Consider the following 23,169-nt stretch of genomic DNA (forward strand, 5'->3'; position numbering starts at 1 on the left):
TTTTTTTTTTTCAAAATTTCGAATGTGAAAGGTTGTTATTGAATAAAAAGGAAAATATAAGGGGGAGTGTGAGGGAGGGGCAAATTTGGAAGTTCATTAAAATTGTCGACGATATTTAGTAATTTGTCGACGACCTTTAGCAGCCAGACTCCAAATAACTTCAAAACTACCCCCCAAAAATAACCGACCCAAATCATGGAAACTTGAACAACCCAAATTCAAATTGAGTGAACATAAACCCAATCTGATTAACCCATATAGCAGATCTACCCCTCAATAATGAACCAGAAGTCTTTTTATATCGTCTCCTTCAAGCAGATTTGAGCCGAGCTTGACAAGCCTTCAGAGAGAAGAAAATTTTTTATTTTTTACTTTATAATAAAACCATATATACTTGAGAGTTATCGTCTCCTCCAAGCAAACAACACATACTGAAGAAAAGAATCCATGGAAGGTGAACAAGATTCGCAAAATACACACCTCGTACTATCCCACAATCTCTTCCTCCTCACGCATCCCGATGTTCAGGACATCGACAAAGTTCGTCTCACCGACGACGTTATTTCTTCCATTAAATCCGATTGTAAGTTCATTCCTCAAACCCTGATTGCAAACCAAACCCTAATTTTGTTTATTACTTTGTTGTTTTAAGCTTCATTTGTTGAGTAATCCTGATTTTTTTTCCGATTTTGTTCTCGATTTAACAATTGTTGATTTGTTCACAGTTATGGTGACGCTGTATGAATCTCTGGCTGCTAAGGGCGTTATTGAGTTGGATCAATTGGTACTCGATTCGATGCGGCAGAGCATCGATGATGAGCTTAAGAAGCTGGATGAGAAGTAAGTGATTTGTTCTCAAAGGTTGTTGAATTTTGGACTGTTTATTGTGTGAATGTATCGCATTCCTTTATGATTGAGGTTCTTGTAGACGGAATATTTATTGTTCGGCTGCAGTAGAGTTACTACATGAGGAAACCTAGATTATTTAGATAATGTGTATATCAATGATTATTTGTTTTGGATTCAAAGAGTGGAAATCAATGTCGAAATCAGTTCTGGAATGGAATAAATATTTTGGGGATTTATGTGTACAATTTGTTTTCGGGCTTCCTAAGAGCATGTGCGATAGGTGTGTTAGGACTATAGAAACTCTCCGAGGTGCGTTTCAAGCGTTCTTTACAGTTGTCTCCGTTGCCGGAGAACAAATGTTGATGTTATTGAATCTGCGCTTTAGTCTGTAGGGTGAAGAAGAGAAAGAAACTCTTCATCTTTTCTCCCTTGAAAGGCGTAGAGCAAGCTCTCCATTAAACGCGGGTCACAAGTGGAAAAATTGAAAGTGTTTTGTTTTTATGTTTTTTGTCAACTATGAATTACGAAAAGAGGTGCGTCCAAAAATGAGAGTTTTGCTATTGCGTAGAGTAGATGAGTTTTTGCTCTATAGAGAAAGTGAGTGTAAGTGGAACAAAACAAATGTTTTTCATTTATACTATTGTAGATTCTTTGGATTTGCCCAATTTTCAAAATTTGTGAAGCGGTTTTGAACAAATGGGGCAACTCCTAAGAACATGTACAATAAGAAAAAATGAACAGCGCCTATTTTGCTCTCCATTTACATTCTCTCTCTATGGGGAGCAAAAATCAATTCTATCTTCAATAATAGTAAAGTTCCTTTTTTTTTTCACGGAGAACACATGAAAATCACTTGGAGAGCTCCTGTTGTAGGAGAAAAACACAGGTCTTGTGCCGAAGAGCATTTGAAGAGCCCTATTGTACATGCTCTAAGAATCGTAGGAAGTAACTCTGTTGCATTTTGCCTAATTTTTAATTTTGAGAGAGCAAACTGTGCTAGCTATTCTGAGCTCTATATGAGCAATGCCCATCTTTGTTTAGTGGAACTATGCAAGTTTTTTTCGAGCTTGTAGAATCGACAGAGATGTTCATCTAAGCTACTGAATGTGCTTACAATTATGCGTTGGCGCGCTGTTATGTAAATTGTTCTTTTATCTAAGTAAAAACCTGGCAATTTCTCAAATCTAGCAAAATTGTATCATCTCTTTCGGTAGTCATCATACTCGCCAGTGATATCTGTTACATTTATTAGTTGGGAGTATTCTTATGTAAACTTTCACAATCCTTGTAAGTTAAGTAGTTGAAGGCTTCTTAGTAACTTTGCTCTTAGTGAGGAAGAGAGATTTGTGTTTTTTTTTGTGTGATTAAACCATGGCATTAAGACACGGACCCATGGATAAAATTGTCCATTATATGTTATTGTGATTGAATTTCTATTGTCCGTTTTGTTGAAGTGGAAAGGTTTGGTTGGACCAGTACTCCAGTAGCTACAATTTGAGACCTTTTAGATATCTTACTTCATAGTAAGTGTTGGAAGGAGTATCTACTGGTGGTGCTATCTTAATCACTGCTGCTGTGTTTGCTCAGGATTGCTGATGCTGAAGAAAACCTGGGCGAAAGTGAAGTCCGGGAAGCTCATTTAGCTAAATCATTGTTCTACATTAGAATTGGTGATAAAGTGAGAATCCTATCATTGAATCATTCATATGGGACTCCTCCATCTTTTTATGTGTCGCAAACTCGGAATTTAATCGTTAGTAATTCTTTTTCTCCACTTCTGATTGCAGGAAAAGGCATTGGAGCAGCTCAAGCTAACAGAAACCAAAACTGTCGCTGTTGGACAAAAAATGGATTTGGTTTTCTACACACTTCAACTAGGATTGTTTGACATGGACTTTGATCTCATTTCGAAAAGCATCGATAGAGCAAAAGAGTGAGTAATGGCTTGGAAAGATGGCTTAATCAGCATTAATGAATTTTGTGTTAACTCTGGATTAGTGTTTTGCTGACGCTGTTGGTTTTCCTCATTTTTTCTGACCAGCTTGTTTGAGGAAGGTGGTGACTGGGAAAGGAAGAACCGCTTGAAGGTGTATGAAGGCTTGTACTGCATGTCTACCCGAGACTTCAAGAAAGCAGCTAGCTTATTCTTGGACTCAATCTCAACTTTCACAACATACGAGCTCTTTCCTTATGACACCTTTATTTTCTACACAGTTCTTACAAGTATTATATCTCTTGATAGAGTGTCATTGAAACAAAAGGTAATTGGGTACTGGTTTTTGCTGTAGCTTTGTGCTTTCTTAATTGCTTATTTATCAATAGAAACTTAAGGCATTGTTGCTCATAAATATGTGGCAGGTAGTTGATGCTCCTGAAATCTTGACTGTGATTGGAAAAATTCCAAACCTGTCTGAGTTCATGAACTCTCTTTATGATTGTCAGTACAAGTCGTTCTTCTCAGCATTTGGTGAGTTATTCTTCTTAACTTAACTTTTTTTCCTTACCTATGTCATGCGGTATCTGTTTTGCCATATGGGTCCTCAGATCTTGTTAATGACATTATCTCTTTGTGAATCCATTTGTCCATTCGAGACTGTTGTAAAGGTTAATGTTAACCAACCTCAACAGGTTCACCATTTGTGCATCTTTTTAGTAGTGTCCTTCTATCTTCCCGTAGGGCCGTAGTCATCAGTTGACCTGTTTTTGCTTATCTTGTCTTTGTTCCGATTCATCATTATTTCCCCTGGTTTTCAACTAACACGCTCACTGAAATCTAAAGCCGTTTATTTGTTTGTTAGTATCCGGCTTAGAACTCTGTCTTACTGTGTGACTATGCTTGTCTTTCGTGGCATATACTTACTCGCTCACGTCTAGGTTATGCAAATTTTATTAATACCCAATTAACCATTGTTCCGTTAAGCTGATATATGGACATTTATATAATTTTTTTTTTATTGGTGCTTCCAAATGGGAGGAAGAATCGTTCTTGGAATACTCATTAAGTTGTACTTGTACTCCGTACAAATGTGTCACAGTATTGTTGAGATGCATCTCACTGCTGAACTGAGTATATTTTTCTCTGCCTTCAGTGGTCTAGTATTTTCATTTTGCTAAGTTTATAGAAGTGTGTGAGCTTTCTTTGTTTGTGCCTGATAAGGGAACCTGCATAAGTTGTTAGAAAGCTGTGCCTGATAAGGGAACTAGCATCTAACATCTTCATCCTGTGAATTACTTTTGGGTTCATATGCTGCGTGTTAATCTATGACATTGTTTATAATTCTCTTGTACATTTTTCAGCTGGCCTAGCAGAACAGATAAAGTTTGACCGCTATTTACATAGACACTTCCGGTATTACATGAGGGAGGTCAGGACTGTAGTTTATTCTCAATTCCTTGAATCGTACAAGAGTGTCACTGTCGAGGCAATGGCAAAGGCATTTGGTGTTACTGTTGAGTTCATAGACCTGTGAGTACCAACTGTTCTTATACCGAGTCTTTATTTTGAAAGATGAATCCCATATCCCATCTTTAGGCTGCATGTTGTAAACTCGTTAATTTTTGTTCCATTCTTGGAGTTTCCCTCTAGTTTTAATCTCAAAAATGCTCCTAAAAGATTATTACTACCGTTCAATGACTACAAATATTTCAAAAGATTTTGAAAACATATTATTCTTTTCTAGGACCAAGCCTTGTGAAGTGTGATTGATACCTTTCGTTTGATATAAACTAATTTTTTCATCCCGTCTTTGCTAGGGAGTTATCCCGCTTTATTGCAGCCGGGAAGCTGCACTGCAAAATCGACAAGGTTGCCGGGGTTTTGGAAACAAACCGTCCAGATGCGAAGAACGCACTGTACCAAGCTACAATCAAGCAGGGGGACTTCTTACTGAACAGGATTCAGAAGCTGTCCCGTGTAATAGATTTGTAGACTTCTTACTGTTGCTTTGAGTTTTGAGTTAATGGACTTTGGACACAACTTACTTGGTAAATCAGTTCTAAGTTGTACTCTTAAGTCGTATGAAACAAATTTCCATTATGATTATTAGAACTGCACCAAGAAAGATACTGGAAACCGCTTTTCCAGGATTAAGAGAAGCGTCTATTAGCCTTCCAAATAGTCCCTGTTGTGAGCCCAAATCATTTTTTTCTTTTTATCAGCAAGGTTATTTGATTCTAAGTGCATTACTGCATTTTATTGCTTCAAAATTGGGATGTCCTAGCTTCCTCAACCACATCATAAGAATTGTACCGCACTCGGCACTTGTGATGGGATGGTCTATTGATACTAATTGGGATTCTCTCCAGTTACTAGATGTTCGAGTATCCAAAAGACCGGAGAAAAGGGTATATTGATAACTTTAGCACCCATTTGTCCGTCTTTCTCTGTAGTTTTGGGTCTTGGATCCTCTTATTTCTCCAGAAACTCGAGTGGATCCTAGCCTTATTGAAACTAAGCCATTTAACCCAAGAAAAAAAAAAGTAAGGGGCTTATTAAATTTTATTTAGGTTTGACTCGTTAACCTGTCTCACATTTGCGGCTTCTTCATGGCCCACAAATTTTCATGTTTTTTGACCCTATAGCCAATTCACTATTATGAAAAACCACATTACGTAATTTAAAAAGTTATTAAAACACTTATATTGTCAACAACAAATCTATTTTAGCTCAATTAGATTACTTCAATTTTTTTTAATAATATTTGAATTTAATAACCTAGTACGGAGTACTTTATATTGTTAACTTGCATATTTAAATTTCTAGATATTCGTTATAAAGCATCAGGTGAGAATCTATAAAATATTATTAAAAGGCTAGCCTAAAAATGCCACGTAGACAATGCCACATGGGATGAAAAAAAGTCACGTACACAATAACAATTTGACTTGGCAAACTAATATAACATGAATTACTAATTTATTATTATATTGCATTAATTTAATTCACTTATTTCCTTTAAAAATCCATCCATATTCTATTAACTTTAAACTTAATTAACTAAAAAAAACTACAATAAAAAATACGGATTAACTATAAGTTAATAATTTCAAGATATTTCATATGGAGTAACATTATATGTATTCGAAATAAAAAAATTGAATACATAAGAAATTAAGAACGAAGAAGAATAAATGAAGCTAAAAACAAAAAAAAATTGTATTGTCACTAATTCACTACTTTTTTTTAAAGGCACTGAGCTCTTGTTGCTACTATAAAAAAAAATATATTATAACTTTGTTGTATATAGAAGATGTTTTAAAAAAAAAACTAATTAATCGACAAATGAGTATTAAAGATCATATAAAATATTTTCTTAGGAAAATATAAAATATATGGAAAAGAAAATATTTATTTAATTTAAGTATTTACAAACAAATTATGTAAATACTTAAATGAAATTAAAAAAAATAATAGAATTTTAAAAGGGTAGTAATATCATGTATTTAGTTCATGAAATTATTTCACGTAAAGGATAAGTTTTTGTAAAAAAAAATCAAAAAAAATTATTGTTTAGCAATGTATTAAGTAAGTAAAACTAGGTTTGTGACCCGTGAAATTCACGGGTTTATCTGTTTTAATTTTGTTATTTTTATCTTTTTATTTATACTTTTCTGCGCAATTAGTTGATCCATTTAAAAAATAGTCTTGGAATACATAAAAGCTAGTCGGTTAGTATCTTATTTCTTTCACAACTTTGGTTTATTTTCAAAACTATATATTATACTTTAGTTGTTTATTTTGATTAATATACTAATAATATGTGGTTTTAAAAAAAAATTATCTTTAATAAATCCAGTAATTCATGATAAATGCTTAAGATTACCTTTTAATTAGATTGTATAGATTATGTACTAAATTTTTTATGCGAAAGCTTGAATGTCCCTTGGTCATTTAGGCCAATAAAGTTAGTACGTGAAAAGGAAAGAGTAAATTAATCCATAATATTAAATTATTGATCCTTTTTTTCTTCTTTTTTTTGAGAATAATAAATTTCGAAATGTAAGGAGTTAAGAAGCTATAGAATTATAGGACTTTTTATCTTCTCAATCTTTTAATTCTCATAAATCATATTTTCTAATAGTAACATAATTATGAAGTTTAATAAATGATAATCTTAATATATCGTTTATATCAATTTATCAAAAATCGTAAATTTTAAAATTTTGCATAAAAGATAAAATGAGTTAAATGGTAGCCTACTACAAATCTCATTGCAATCTCATTTGTGTTATAAGACATACACACAAGATAATATGACATGTACGCATAAGTATTAGACTATAATTTACATTTAGCTATTATCAATACCAAAAGAGATTTTTTTGTCCAACTTGCTAATAAGATTGAGATCCTTGCAACTCCAATTTCATTCTATGAGAGCTATTTTTCAAAGAAAAAATGATGGATAAAAAAATAACACAAACCCAAATAAAACATATAGTTTGAAGTTTCTGAAATAATAAAAAAAAAATTATGAACCTAAAAACAATTACTCATTCACATTCATGTTGTCAATCTTGTAGTTAGTTTATAACATAGTATTGAGTGTAATGGGGGGAGTATTTGTTTAAGCAATTATAGTATTTCTCTTCTTCATATAGTCTTCTTTCTCCAATTAACTATCCATACAAAAAAAAATCCACTGAGTGATTAATAACAAATAAAATGGTGGAATTTGATTTACGTAATATTAACCTTATCGTTATTAATTTAAGTTTTCTCTTAAATAAGGTAAGAAATAGGCAATGAATTATAAAGATATAAGTATATTTACCTTTGAATAGTTCAACTCCACAAATCTTGATAATCTCTAAATGAAAACAAAATTACATATATATTAGGGTTAAAAATGTGAAGATTATTTCAAATCAATTGAACTTAAAAATAAATAAATAAATTATTAATTTAAAAACCTTAATACACATACCTTGATGTTGATACAATGATAAGAAAGATTATTGACACATACATACAATTTTTTTGGCAATAGGGGTAAAAAGAATTTTGGCTTGAATTTTGGCTCACAAATATTGTCTTCCATAAAACATTTATATAGCCAAATGAGGATGCATTTTATGACTTTTAGACTTTTTTTTATTATTATTATCAAAGTTAATATATGGCTCCGTTTGGCAAGGTATTTCAGGTACCTGATTTGGTCAAAATAGCTTATTTGACCAAAATTTCAGGTACCTTATTTTTTTGTAAGCGTTTGACAAGTAGCTTATTTAACCAAATAAGCTACCTGAAATGAAATGCTACCTAGAGTAGCATTTGAGATTTCAGGTACCTGATTTGGTTTGATTTTCGCTTTTACCCTTTAAATCTATACTATTAAATAATTATCATATCCTTTTACGTCATTTCATCAAAATCAGTTACCTTTTCAGTTAGTTTGCCAAACATTTTTTTATATAATCAGCTACCTTATTAGTTCCTAATTTTCAGCTACCTTAACAGTTACCTTTTCAGATTTCAGTTAGCTTTTGGCTCTGTTTGACACGACACTTCAGGTAGCTTATTTGACCAAAATTTCAGCTACCTGATTTTTTTGCAAGTGTTTGGCGAGTAGCTTATTTGGTGAAATAAGGTACCTGAAATGAAATACTACCTCAGGTAGCATTTGAGAAATCAGGTACCTGAAATAACTTATTTTCCATTTTTTACCCCTTTATTCTATAATATTAAATAATTTTCATATCCTTTTACGTCATTTTACCAAAATCAGCTACCGTTTCAGCTAGTTTGCCAAACACATTTTTATATAATCGTTACCTTATCACTCATAATTTTCGACTACCTTATCGTTACCTTTTTTGGTTTCGATTAGCTTTTTCGATTTTAAATACCTTTTCAGGTTGTTTTGCCAAACAGAGCCTTTCAGTTTTCAGCTACCTTTTCAGTTTTCAGCTACCTTTTCAGTTAGTTTTACCAAACAGAGCCATAGTTATGTAGAAAGGTTTCATGACTTTTGAGTATTCGTTTTCATTATTAGCATATTTATTCTAGACATAAATATAGAGTAAATAGAAAGAAATGTAAAAGGTTTTTTTTTTCTTTTTTTTTTTTTACAAAATTCACATTACATGAGTATTGTTTAGAGAGTTATCTTACGAAATTAAAAGAGGTGGATATTTTGCCTTGCCTTTTATTTATAAATTATATTTATAGATTTCTTTATTTATCAAATTTAACAAAATTGAGCAAGTTTATTTCAATAAGATTTAAGAGGGAGTTGCACATATAAACAATTTAAAATTAGAGTGATGTAAATTTTTTATTTTTTTTTAACCTATTCTAGTTTTAAAAATTAAAATATTAATGTTTAATGTTATGTATGTTATTATTTGCTCTTAATATTTATAAATTATTTATTATTTTATAAATGGTGTATAATTATGTGATATTTATTTGTTGCTTAAAATATTCTAACAATAAACAAAAAAAATTTAAATATAGTATGAATTTATTTTTAATGGCTGTTTAATTTATCTAAAAATTGAAAAAGCCAAAGTTAATGTTTGTTATGCTATTTACATTTAATGGTTGAATTTTTTTCTTTTTAAATAAGAAATAATGAAGTGCCTTTCTATAATTGGTGACGTGGAATTTTTATTATGCAAGGTGACATTGTCTACGTGGCTTTTAAGGTTTACCCTTTTAATAATATTTATAGATAAAGAAAATATAATATTTGACTCTTAGTTATCAGATAATAATTCTCCTGTCCTAGTTGAGGTTATCTTCTTTAATTCTAATAATTCTATTTAGCTTCAATTAGGTTGAGGTTATCTTCTTTAATTCTAATAATTTTATTTAGAATCAATTAGGTAACTCTTGGCATTTTAGAAAAATTGGACTCTCTATAATCGCTCGAAAAAAGCTTCCTTTAATAATATACTAGATTTAATGCCCGGACGATGCCCAGGCCAACTTGTAATATCTTATGTTTATGATGTAATAATACTCTAACGTCCTACTATTATTTTGCACTTGATTTTGTTGAATTGAACATATAGAAACTCAACTAAATTATAGGAGCTTATTAGCTTTTCTGCACTGAACTTATGAACTTATAAGAGTTGAACTAAACTTATAAGAGCTTAACTTGTAGAAAAATGGGTATTAATTTCCAAGGAACTCAGGTTAGCCTCTTCAAGAACTATCTTGTGGAGTGTTTATGGCCCAAGTCTATGTCTTCTAGTCTTCGAGCCCATAATTCTTGGGCATACCTGTATACGTGGTACATTTAAAGCCAATGTAGAACTGAAACAAAGTCGTTAACAATTGTGAGGTCAATCGATCATCGATGCATTTTATTTAAGCAAAAAAGATTATAGTTTATGTGTATTATATTTTTTGTGATAGTTTCAATCTTTTGACGTCAATATTCAAATTAAAGAGCTATATGTACTGCATTATTTTCTCCCTTCTTAGAATTTCATTCAAAAGTATTTAGCTCTCTATAATTCTATTTATGTAGTGATGTACTCCATATCATATTTTTTTTTTGTGCTAAAACTCCATATCATATATTGATATAGAGAGAAATCAACTATTAGTTCACAAACTACAATGAACATTGTAACAAACGTCAAGCACAAGCCTGTAACCAACATGGTTATTCATATAACAAAAATTAGCATTATTATTAACAGTAAGGCGGCCGTCGGACATGCATTAATTGTTGAACTTTTTTTTAAAAGAACAAAACAACAATAGGTGGCCGTCGGACATGCATTAATTGTTGAATTTTTTTTAAAAGAACAAAACAACGATAAACACATGTACTCCCTCTATCCGGGTCATTTTGTTGTCCTATTTCATTTTTAGGTGTCTTAATTAATTGTTATTCTTTTTATTTTAAGAATAAACTTGATGAATAAATAATTGACTGGGACAGAGGGAGTACTCTGTATGTCTGATCTCTATTTAAAAGCCTTATATTTTATAAACCATGATCAAGCTTAGATGATCATAATCATATGATTGATATGATGATTGTGTTGATAACAGATTTACGGAGAGGAAGAGAGAAAGTAAAGAAAGAAGAAAATTAATTCTGTTATTATTAACCAACTTATGATTCTATTACAAAGATGGTGTATTTATATAGGATGTAGAGATAAGGAGTATTGAGTTAGTTATGGTTAGTTTTTAACCACTTTCCTAACTACTTTCCTAACTAACCTTAATACTCTATATCCCCCCCTCAAGATGGACTATCTTGATATAGCTTAAGTCCTAGTTTAGAAACAAAGAAATGATGCTCCTGTCTACCAAGTGCCTTGGTCATTACATCAGCGAGTTGCAATCCAGTCCTGACATGCTGAGTGTATAAAAAACCTTCCAACTGTTTGTCTCGTACAAAATGACAATCAATATTGAGGTGCTTTGTCCTCTCATGGAAGACAGGGTTTTGGGCTATGTGCTGTGCAGCCTTATTATCACAATATAAGGGAATAGGCAGCTTGACTGAAACTCTGAGATCTTGCAGCAAACCAACTAACCAAACAAGTTCACTGGTTGTGTAAGACATGCTGCGGTATTCTGCCTCAGCAGAGCTCTTACTGACTGTGACTTGCTTCTTGGTCTTCCAAGAGATCAGTGAGTTGCCTAAAAATATGCAGTATCCACTCAATGATCTGCTGCTATAAGCACAAGTGCCCCAATCAGAGTCTGTGTATGCTTGTATATTCAAAGAAGAAGTTGCAGAATAAAACAGGCCTGCATTAACAGTCCCTTTTAAGTACTTGATTAGGTGTTGAGCTGCCTGATAATGAGGCTCCCTTGGAGAGCTTAAGAATTGGCTTAAGTGTTGAACACTGTAAGCAATATCAGGCCTGGTCAAGCTAAGATATAGTAGCCTGCCAATGAGCCTGCGATATACTTCAGGTTCAGAAAATAAGTCCCCTTGATCAATAGACAGTTTCAGGCCCTTTTGCATAGGGAAAGAAACAGACTTGCACCCCTAAAAACCAGCATCCTTGATGATGTCAAGGACATACTTCCTTTGATTTAACAGTATGCCAGTTTCATTCCTTGCAATTTCTAAGCCCAAGAAGTACCTCATTTCACCAAGATCTTTGATTGTGAATTTCTGATGTAACTCCATTTTGAGTTGCTCCAGGGCACTCAAATCATCCCCAGTTAATAATATATCATCCAGATAAACCAAAACAATAGCTATTTTATGAGAATTATTGTTTTGTTTTGTGAATAAGGAATAGTCTTGCTTAGACTGTACATAGCCCAGTTTAACCAAAAATTTTGTCAACTCCAAGTTCCATTGCCTGGAAGCTTGTTTCAATCCATACAAAGATCTGACTAGCTTGCAAACCTGATCCTTATGTGCCTTTGTGTAACCCAAAGGTGGCCTCATATACACCTCTTCTTCAATAAACCCATGCAAAAATGCATTATTGACATCAAGTTGAAATAGGGACCACTTCCTTATAGCAGCAACAGCAATTAAAGTCCTCACAGTTGCAAACTTGGCAACAGGAGAAAACGTGTGCTTGTAGTCCTTATCCTTGACTTGGTTAAAACCTTTGGCTACTAGTCTTGCCTTGAATCTCTCTACTGTGCCATCAGACTTATGCTTTATCTTATACACCCACTTGCTGCCAATTGCTTTCTTTCCAGGGGGCAAAGTGGTTAGCTGCCAAGTATTATTTTTCTCCAAGGCTAATAACTCTTGGTCCATAGCTGCAACCCATCTAGGATCTTTACAAGCCTGGGTGTAATAACTTGGCTCTACCTCAGTAATCACTTTGGTTAAAGAGGTTGTATATTGCTGGTCAAAGTCAGTGAGTTGGCTTATCACATCAGAATGAAAAGCTGAAGCTGTGCAGTGGAAATCAGCAAGCCTGACTGACTGCTGTCTAGTCCTTGTGGACCTCCTGAGGTTGGGAGTAACAGTACTTGGTCTAGTAGGTAGTATGTGATTATTATTCATATTTGTAGTAGCATTAGGTAACTGAGAAGGGACACTACTATGATTAATATCTGAAGTAGTAGGGGTAATTATAGGATTTGTACTATCTGAAACATCAAGATCAGTCGGGAAATCTTGGGAAACTACAATAGTACTGTCAGTTTTATAAGGAAAACAATGCTCATAAAAAACAACATCCCTGTTGACAAAAATATCATGTGAATCAAGGTCATAAAGTTTGTAACCCTTCTGAGTAGGAGGGTAACCAATAAAAATGCACCTCCTTGCCTTGGGTAATAATTTATCCCTGACAGTAGGGGGTCTAGTAGCATAACACAGTGTGCCAAAGACTCTCAGATCATCATAACTAGGCAAGACTTTAAATAATAGCTCATGTGGGGTCTTCCAATTGAGAACAGAAGATGGCATTTTATTAATAAGGAAAGTAGCAGTTAGTAAGCAAGCTCCCCAAAACTTTATAGGTAGATGTGCATGAAATCTTAAAGCCCTAGCTGTTTCCAATAGATGCCTATGCTTTCTTTCAACCCTACCATTTTGTTGAGGCCTACCTACTATACTTCTTTGATGTATAATGCCCTTAGAAGCAAATAATTCATTGCATTGTGATTGGAAAAATTCAGTACCATTGTCAGACCTAATAATCTTAATTTTTGCATCAAACTGGGTCTCAACAAGACTGATAAAATTTTTGACCAAATTTGGCACCTGGGTCTTATGTTGAATTAAAAAAGTCCAGGTTGCCCTTGAGTAATCATCAAGAATAGTCAGAAAAGACTGAGCTCCAGTCATATCAGGGTGTTTGTAAGGACCCCATAGATCCATGTGAATAAGATCAAAACATTTAGCAGCATAAGAGAGACTTTTATAGAAAGGCAAAGAATGATGCTTGGCTAGAACACATGTATCACAAAACAATTTATTAACACCCTTAAGTGCAGTTTTATTTACATGCCTTAGTTTGTCAACAAAAGAATGCCCTAGTCTGGCATGTAACAAAGCAACATTTACAGTTTGAACAGCATTAGCAATACTAGGTTTTATTGTATTTCTAACAAAATTAGATGTCCTAAGTTTATACAAATCTCCAATTCTGATTCCTTTAGCAACAACAGCCTTACTTGAATGGTCCTGAAATAAACATGAATCATTTAAGAAGGTAACAATCAACTGTGAACTGGTTATTAATTTAGCAACAGATAAAAGATTTGACTTGAAATCAGAAATGAGCAACACATTTAATAATGTAATATCTTGTGTTAAGGAGACATTTCCAGTGTAATAAACAGTCTTGATAGAACCATCAGGTAAAGAAACAAATAATGGAGAATGTAATTTCTTAATATCATGCAACAAGGAGACATCTGATGTCATGTGATCAGATGCTCCAGTATCAATGACCCAATCCTTACTGGGAATAAAGCCTGTAGTAAATTGAGTAGAAGACTTACCTGCAAAGTGAGTGTAAGACTGAGATCCTGGATCAGCAGATGCAGTAGAAGACCTGTCAGTCAAAGCTTGTAACACCTTATTCATTACAGAATCTACAATGCCTTGTACAAGATCAGGTGATAACGAGAAGTCAGATTCGATTGAGAGCTACGAGAATAGACCGAGTATTTGGAACATATGGGATCGCAGGATCAGAACTGAGACAGGAGCGGCTGGCTGTGTATATCCAAAGGCAGTGGGGTAAAAAGGATTAATATTAGCACAATGAGCAGTTTGTGGTACAGAAGTATATTCAGCATCCTGGTTACCACACAGCTCTGCATTATTCACTGGTTTCTGAGGTGGCCTAGCAGAATCCCCAGTCTTTGTCTTCCCCTTGGCTTGTTTAGCCTTCCATGCTTTGAAACTGTAGCAATTGTCAACAATATGACCCTTGATCTCGCAAAAAAGACAAGTCTGCAGTTGGAAACAATCTTCGACCTTATGATTAGTCTTACCACACTGCTTACAAGGTGGGTAATTGTTTGTGTTTTCTTTGGGACGTTTACCCTTGGGATTAGCATCAGCTGTATGAGGATTGTTATAGCGTTTCTTAGCAGCATAAGCAACAGAATCAAGAACTGCAGTATTTGTACTATCATTTATAGTTTTCTGCCTCTCAATCTTCTGTAGTACTCCTAAAGCTTTGTTAATAGGAGGAAGTGGATCCATTGATAACAATGAAGATTGGACTTGCTCATAACCAGCATGTAAACCCATTAAAAGCTGTATTAGCTTGGCTTGTGTCTCTCTCTCAACAAGACGTTTGAGAAGACTACATGTGCATTTGGACATAACACCACAGGTACAATGAGGAATAGGATCCATGTGATCGATATTCTCCCAAAGACCCTTGATTTTAGTGTAGTAATCTATCAAAGAAGCATTTTCTTGCTTAAGATTAACAAGTTCCTTCTTCAATTCATAAAGCTCTAACACATTCAATTGACCAAAACGTTCTATAATTTCTGACCAAAGATGTTTAGAAGAACTTGCATATTGGAAATGATCACGCAAACCTTGTATCATGGAATTCCTAATCCACCGAGACACAAAAAGATCACAACGAATCCAGGAATTATACCTCTTGTCGTTTTTATCAGGAATTGCACATTCTCCAGAAATAAACCCAATTTTGTTCTTGGAAAGCAAAGTCTGAATCACCTCCCTCTGCCACTGACGAAAGTTGGTGCCATCAATAAGAGTTTCTGTTAACCTCAACCCATGCTGTTCAGTTGTAGACAAGAAAAGAGGATCATCATAAGGAGAAAAAAGTGTTTCTTGATCGCCGGATTCAGGGGTAGCCATGATATGATCAGATGATTTGTGTGATCAAAAAAGAAAGATTGTAATTGGAAGTGATGAATATACTCAAAGAATTAGCAATGAATATATGAATTTGTATGAATGCGGAAGCGAAAAGAGAGTGGATCGTTATACCACTGATACCATATAAACCATGATCAAGCTTAGATGATCATAATCATATGATTGATATGATGATTGTGTTGATAACAGATTTACGGAGAGGAAGAGAGAAAGTAAAGAAAGAAGAAAATTAATTCTGTTATTATTAACCAACTTATGATTCTATTACAAAGATGGTGTATTTATATAGGATGTAGAGATAAGGAGTATTGAGTTAGTTATGGTTAGTTTTTAACCACTTTCCTAACTACTTTCCTAACTAACCTTAATACTCTATATATTTTGATATGAGACATGCATTTGATCTTTCATATAGCTCAATCACATGTAATATTATGGAACTTGTTTATAGTAGTTCTTATAATTTCATAAATATTTTATAGCTTTTGGATTAAAAAATTGTTGGTGACGTTGCGTAGTCAATGTCAGAATTGGTAAACAATTAAATCCAATAATTATTTAGATAAAGGGAGTAGTAAATTTTAATCTCATAAATAGGAACTTCAATTTCTTGTGTTGCCGACTTGCTGCTCATCTTTGTTAAGGTCGAAGATACCTATAAATCTTACAAACATGCCGAAATCTATATTCCTTATATAGAGACATATAGAGATCGAAGGATTATGGGAATTATTTATACTTCTAAAAAACATAGTTCACATTACAACGAGTAGGGGTGTTCACCGGTCCAAAACCGGACCGGACCGGATGAACCCGCAGACCGGATAACCACATATCCCAAGACCGCGGACCGGACCGGTTAGGAGGGGACCCGGACCGGAACCCTTTAGGTCCAGTTTTTTCCGGGTTTGGACCGGACCGGTACTAATTTATAAGGCAAATTTAGTTTTATTTTTTAATGTGGACCGGACCGGAGACCGGTCACCATATTTTTTGGGACCCGGAGACCGGACCGGTATGTATCCGGTCTGGACCGGACCGGTCCGGTCTGAACCGAACCGGTCCGGTTTGCCGGTCCGGGCCACTTTTTGTTCACCCCTGCCAACGAGCCAAGGATGACTTTAGATCTCAATTTGTCATCAATATTTATACAAAATTACCAATCCCACCCTACCAAAAAATCTTGTATAATACCATTTCAATACTCGCATTTATCCCCTTTTTTTTTTTAATTTATGATCGACTAAAGTACTTCGGATAAAACAACCAACATGACGACATCGATAAGTCCATTAAATGATAAGAATATATAGCTGCGCGTAGTAGAAATCAAAATTTCACATTAATCATCACAAAGATTAGGCCTTAAATTATACGGAGTACATTCGTAACATTAAAAGCGAAAAAAGAAAGAAACAAATACTCATTCTTATTCGGAGTAATAAAAAACTATAAACAATTTTACAACATTAGTCTCTTATCTTACCTATCCATCTATGCATATCCGTATATGATCTTCAATATATGTTCCATCTAGCACAATTTGTTATTGACCTGCATCATAAATAAAAAATAACTCATGTCAGGAATCATGTTCATAAATGCTATAAAAACAACAAATCTAATAATTTATAAAGCATACAATAATAATGACAATACATATTGAATTTGGGAAGGGAAAACAATAAAAGAAAGGTTAAAAAAAAGTAAATCTTAAATTTCTTGTAATTTATTGATGTCGCTGTATTTATAGGCTATTAAATATAAATAGTTACTCCGTATAGTATTTCACGTATTCTAGAACTTTTAGTTGTATACTTGTATTGGAATTGGTCTTCTCTTAATATCAATCTTAATCTTTAATACTTACGTAATAATAATGCTCCAAAGTCTTTCATAAATATTGGACTCTCTATAATCGCTCGAAAAAAGCTTCCTTTATTAATATACATAGATAGATAGATAGATATAGATAGATATAGATTTTGATCAATCCCATTCATCTATTCATCTACCTTTCTATTTTCAAATAAATCTACAACCATCCGATTTAGTCCAAATTTAATCCGGACCATTGAGAAGTAATAGACCTCCACATTTTTTTTTTCTTTTTTAGAAATGAAGAGGATCCTCGTTTTTGATGTCGGTGTATCTCAATGCACAGACGTAGTCACTACTCACTAGTCAGCTGCCAACCTACGTTACTAGGTACTGTAGTAGGTACAATTGGGATTCCTTGGAGGACAAGGATATTTTCATATTTGTGTTAATTAATTCAATGACAAACATTCGTTATTTAAGCAATTAAAAAAGGAAATAAATACTTAAAATATTGATTCATGTGTAATTTATTACCTAACTTCTAAATTAATACCAAATTTAAAAGGATATTAAATGTTTAAATACACAGTTCATAGACTATACATCTGAGGTAGTACCTCTTATTGTTTATTTTCTGAGTTTTATTTTAAAATTTTTGAGTTCTGCTTTAGTATAAAGTTTTTGAGCACATTTACTAAAACATTACACTAAAAAAATATAATATTGCTCAAAAAGTATATTTATAAATGGTAATATGCTCAGAAAAAAATGTGTATATGCTCAAAAACTACAAGGTCTGAGGTACTACCTCAGATGCGTAATCCTTTTTCTCTTTAAATACAACCCAATGTGTTATATTTATCATTTCTCTAATAATATATTTACTCCGTCACGGTCAATTGTTGTCTTTTGGTTTTTGCACAACCAAGGAAAGAAGAATACGGCAATTTACTAAATGATAAGTGGAACAAATTGAGTGTGAATGATCAAATTGTTCATCAAGTTCACTCCTAAAATAGAAAGGAGAACAACTGACTGAGACACCCCAATATAAAAAAGGACAACAAATGACTAGTACAGAGGGAGTATATAGATATAGATAGATGGAATGCATATTAATTAATATTCCTACTAGTATAGATTTCGCGCAAATGCGCGATTTTTTAGATAGAAATATTAAAGAAAATACGAGTAACAATTCTACAACTCATATTTAACTCAATTTGAAATTTAATTGTAAAATTTATTATTATTAATGTTTTGTATTAATCGGTGGAAAAGGTTAAGCTAAGTATAATTCAGTTGTAGATATAATATAATGAAAGTCCAATTACAGATATGATATAATAAAAGCTCAATTACATATATGATATAATGAAAGCCCAATTATAGCCAAATTTATTTAGGCGGGAAAATTTGGAAGATCTCTTGTTCTTTCAGTATAAGGGAGATTCTATTTTGGAAATAAAATTATAAGTACCTCAAAACCAAACACTCTCCTGCATCTTAATACAAATTTCCACAAACCCTATTTTTTTCCTCTTTTAAAGAGAGGTCCGTACGTTGCTACTGATTTTTCTTGTTAGCTCTTGTTTGAGTTTCGTCACATCTTTTTAATATCTTGGTGTTTTTTTTTTTACTTGATAAGTTATTTATTATTTATACTACCTAATATTTTTGACTGATTAATCTACATATATACACATACATTCCATGTTCAGATTTTTGTGTTGATATAATTTTTCAAGGATCAACAATCAAGAATCAAGCCATGAGCGAATTCCACGAGGTTTGCTTATTTTCAGTTTCAATCCTACATTATTATCGTCTTCTAATAATATATACTATTGATTGACGCTCCCTCAATAAACCCTAATTTTATGTTTTATGTTTTAGTTGTTAATTTTGTAAAACTGTCCCTAAATAAATCCATGCATATAGATAATTTTTTTGTTGAATAATCTTCATCTAATCTAATACAGACTAGTATATATTAATATATTATCGTCTTATATATAATTTCATATGTTTCAGGTAGCGCCATTTGATCCGACGAAGAAGAAAAAGAAGAAGAAGGTCAATCTGGCAGATGTGGCCGAGAACTCCCACTTATTGGCAGGTACTATATGATTTATTCAAATTCTACATTTTATCGAATTTCTCTTGCGTAGTTGTGCGTGCTACTATTTTACGATCCTACGATTTTACGATCCTACGATCCGATTCCATAATAAAAAAAATTAATATATATTTTTATATAATGACGCTGTAAATCCCAAATTTCGTGTAAGTTGTTCATACAATGATACTAAAATCATTAATCATTAATTACCGATATTTTATGAATAAATATTAATAAATAAGTGTGTTGATTTTCAATTATATGTTTTTACCAAATAAAAAATTACATTTTGTGAGTTTGTAGAATGTTGCGATTCTACGATCCGATTCTACCGATTCGATCCTACCCTCCCCATCGATCCAAAGTAGAATCCCGATCCTGACAACATTGGTTGTGCGTGCTATCGTTTGCTACTAGCTAGGATGTTTAGGCTTCAAACAAGCTTGTAACTTAGTTTTGTCAATATATAGAGTGAGTGATTCATTCATATTAATTAATTCAATTGTGTCATTTGTTTTTGTAGATGAAGGCAGTGAAGTTAAGGAAGGAGGGAGTGACCATGATAATCATCTGACAGAACAACCTCTAAATCCTAGTGAACTAATAAGTATACCAACTGACCAAGATTACCTGTATGGAGAGGTGAATATATATATATATATATATATGATTCAATGCATTTATTTAGTCTGGATGATTGTTGTCTAGCCTCCGTACATACGAAGCCTTACCATATTCGTAATGTCTTTATAACGTCCGTCAAATTTTCAGCTGTTAGAAAGGATTTTCGGTGTCATTAGTATCAAGTCCAAGATGGCTATGAGGCTCCCAGTTCCAGAGGTACTTCGACAGGGAACAAAAAAGACTGTTGTTGTCAACTTTCTCGATTTCTGCAAGACGTGAGTTTGATTCTTATACATTTGATCTTTTAGCTCTGTATTTTTTTTTTTAGGATATAGACTACTTGAGGTGGTGATGTTATTTTTATATCAGTAAAAAGTGAAAGTAATAAAACCTTGCTTATAAAACAACTGTCATCCAGGATGCACCGGAAACCAGAACATCTGCAAGACTATCTGGAGGCGGAATTGGCTTCCAATGCAGCTCTAGACGGAAAGCTTCAGTTGGTGATTAATGGAAGGTTTCAAGTGAAGCACATTGAATCTATTTTGAGAAAATATGCCAGTAAGTTGTGCCTTTTATCTTACGAAACATATATAACAGGGTTTACTTATTAGTATGGTTTTAGGGTGTTATTCATTATTATATATGAACCCAAGTCTGTTCATAGTAATGAATAACACCCACAGGTGATATGCAATGTTGATCAAATGAATATGTGATATGAATCAAACCATACTAATGGAAATGGGGGTTGTCCTGTGCGTGCATTTGTTGATCAGATGAATATGTGATATGCAATGGGTGTAAGAGTCCTGAAACTGTTCTTACTAAGGAAAATCGCCTCATGTTTGTCACATGTGAAAACGTAAGTGCTATACTATCCTGATTAAGTTTCGTTATTTTTTAAACCTTGCTGCTCATCCGTATCAACCCTGGCCTCGATATAACTCTTAAAGCTAAGTTATATATTTTCCTTTGGTGTGTTGCAGTGTGGTTCTACAAGAACGGTTGCGGCAATCTCCCGAGGCTTCCAAGCTCCAATTCGTCGTGCGAGAAACTCTCGATAAATTGGCTCTAGTGTGTTATTACTATTAAATAATGCAAATCATTATTTAAGTATTGGTTAACTTTTTTTACAAACCCTTAGCAACTTGTTATGCTTCTCTATTAAATTATCTATCAATCAGATTTTCAGTTGTGTTGGGTTCCTTTGATTGATGATAACATGCCCATTTAATGTGTGCTATCTTAGTTTATCTTTTCAGGATTTATGGTTAAATCAAGCTTGGATTAAGAAGTGTTGAGTTGTTGATCATCCCATTGTATTGAGTCTTAGGTGTCATCTAATGTACAAGTTAGAAAGTAAAGTATTTTAGAGTAATAGAAATAAATCAAGACGATCACAAAAGTAATGAAAGCAATGGATCTTGTTGCAATTGTAACAACTTGAACTCTTTCTTATCTTTCAAAATGACATTCACGTGTCTTGTATTTGGTAAAATAACTTTCAGATTTTTTCAAGGATTTGGCGTTCAAGAAAAAGTGGTTTGAGTAATTATCATTTTCAAAATGTTTCCTCTTTGTGCTATTTTGACCCTTTGGTCTTTCATAAAGAAAGGTTTGGTTTTTGCCATTTTTGTGCAAGTTTGTCATCATGTGACTTGTTTCACATCCTTTGTTTTCTGAAAACTTATGGTCACTTTTGGATAAATCTCAAACACTCTTTCTTTCTTTTGCCTTTTGAATAAGAACCTTCTTTGGTGCAAGTTTGGGAGGTTGTTGAGACTCATCACATGTGATGGTCTTTGACCCTTCAAAATCCTAACAACTCCTTTGCTCATCCTCTCTATAAAAGGCGTGCCATTTCCTCTAAAAATCCTAAGACTTTTTCTGAGATTTAATTCAAGTTTGCAAATCATTTTTAAAGCTTAAAAACCGAGTGTTTATTTTGCAAAACTTTTAAAAGTCTTCAAGTTGTTACAATCATGGCTACTGTTACTTTAATATACTAAACTCTCTCACTTATGAATTGTTGATCTTGTAAAAGTTGTCCGCCTCAATTCTTTGTTAAGAATAAGATAGTGGAAGCTTGATCCTTATAACATTCTTAGTGTGTGTGTAGAGTTTAGGACGGAGTAGTCTTCAACTCTTTGGCAACCGGAGTAGGTTGCGAGTTGGCTTGTCCTAAGAACGGAGTAGTTCTTGGACTTGTATCACAACCGGAGTAGGTTGTTGTTTTTTATTGTACGGGTCTTTTAGTAGTCGGAGTAGATCACTAAAAAAATCAATAAAAAGTAGATTGGACGTAGGCACTTGAGTTTCTTGCCGAACCAATTCAAAAATCTCGTGTTTAATCTTCTTTATTTTATTCCGCTGTTATTTATCTTGTTTGTTTTGCTTTGCTTAACTTTCAAGTAATTCATCATATCACACATTTGGTCCGATCAGCTCCATAAAATCGAGACAAATAGCTACAGTCAGAACAATTGTTACTTTCATACTTTAGCAAACATTCATTTTAATACTCGCTTAATCTTGCAATATTATTCGAAGTATTCTCTCATCTCTTTTGTTCGTACAACTCACTTTAATTAATAAAGTTGAAGTTAAAATTTTTAAATAGTACCTAATTCACCCCCTCCCCCTCTTAGGTACTTGAATCCATAAACTCAACAAGTTGTTTTGCAAACAAACACTTGTATAGATGTTTGAGCAAAAACGTTGAAACATATATATCATGATCGCCATCGTGCATGACCCTTCCTATTTTCCTTGGACAATTACCCTCGAGAATGATGAAGAGGAAGCAACATAGCTTGAGCTGCCATGCTTTAGTGTTGCAAATTTAATTTATGTCATGCACGATGTTGGAGCGAACATTTCTTTTCTCTTCTTTATGAACTGAGCTTTGGAGGAGTACTTTTATAGCCAGAACTCGTACTCTGGTACACGTTCTTAACTGCACAAGGAGCACCATTT

The 23,169-nt window shown here is 33.4% G+C and overlaps 2 protein-coding genes across 2 annotated transcripts; both read left to right on the forward strand.

The window, feature by feature from the left end:
- Positions 1–281: 281 nt before the first annotated feature.
- LOC141592133 (26S proteasome non-ATPase regulatory subunit 6 homolog) lies at positions 282–4,964 on the forward strand. The gene is made up of 8 exons (XM_074412714.1): positions 282–583; positions 726–840; positions 2,437–2,527; positions 2,637–2,782; positions 2,891–3,110; positions 3,208–3,316; positions 4,147–4,315; positions 4,603–4,964. Exons 1-8 carry the CDS (start codon positions 448–450, stop codon positions 4,775–4,777), a joined length of 1,161 nt encoding a protein of 386 aa, XP_074268815.1. The 5' UTR covers positions 282–447; the 3' UTR covers positions 4,778–4,964.
- Positions 4,965–18,921: 13,957 nt separating this feature from the next.
- Positions 18,922–21,454, forward strand: LOC141591059 (eukaryotic translation initiation factor 2 subunit beta-like). Its single transcript, XM_074411516.1, has 8 exons — positions 18,922–18,998; positions 19,166–19,233; positions 19,479–19,563; positions 20,090–20,208; positions 20,338–20,465; positions 20,609–20,751; positions 20,970–21,055; positions 21,180–21,454. The coding sequence occupies exons 2-8, from the start codon at positions 19,216–19,218 to the stop codon at positions 21,255–21,257; spliced, it is 657 nt and encodes a 218-aa protein (XP_074267617.1). The 5' UTR covers positions 18,922–18,998; positions 19,166–19,215; the 3' UTR covers positions 21,258–21,454.
- The last annotated feature ends 1,715 nt before the right edge of the window (positions 21,455–23,169 follow it).

Source organism: Silene latifolia, chromosome 7 (assembly GCF_048544455.1).
Source record: "Silene latifolia isolate original U9 population chromosome 7, ASM4854445v1, whole genome shotgun sequence".
Taxonomy (NCBI): Eukaryota; Viridiplantae; Streptophyta; class Magnoliopsida; order Caryophyllales; family Caryophyllaceae; genus Silene; species Silene latifolia.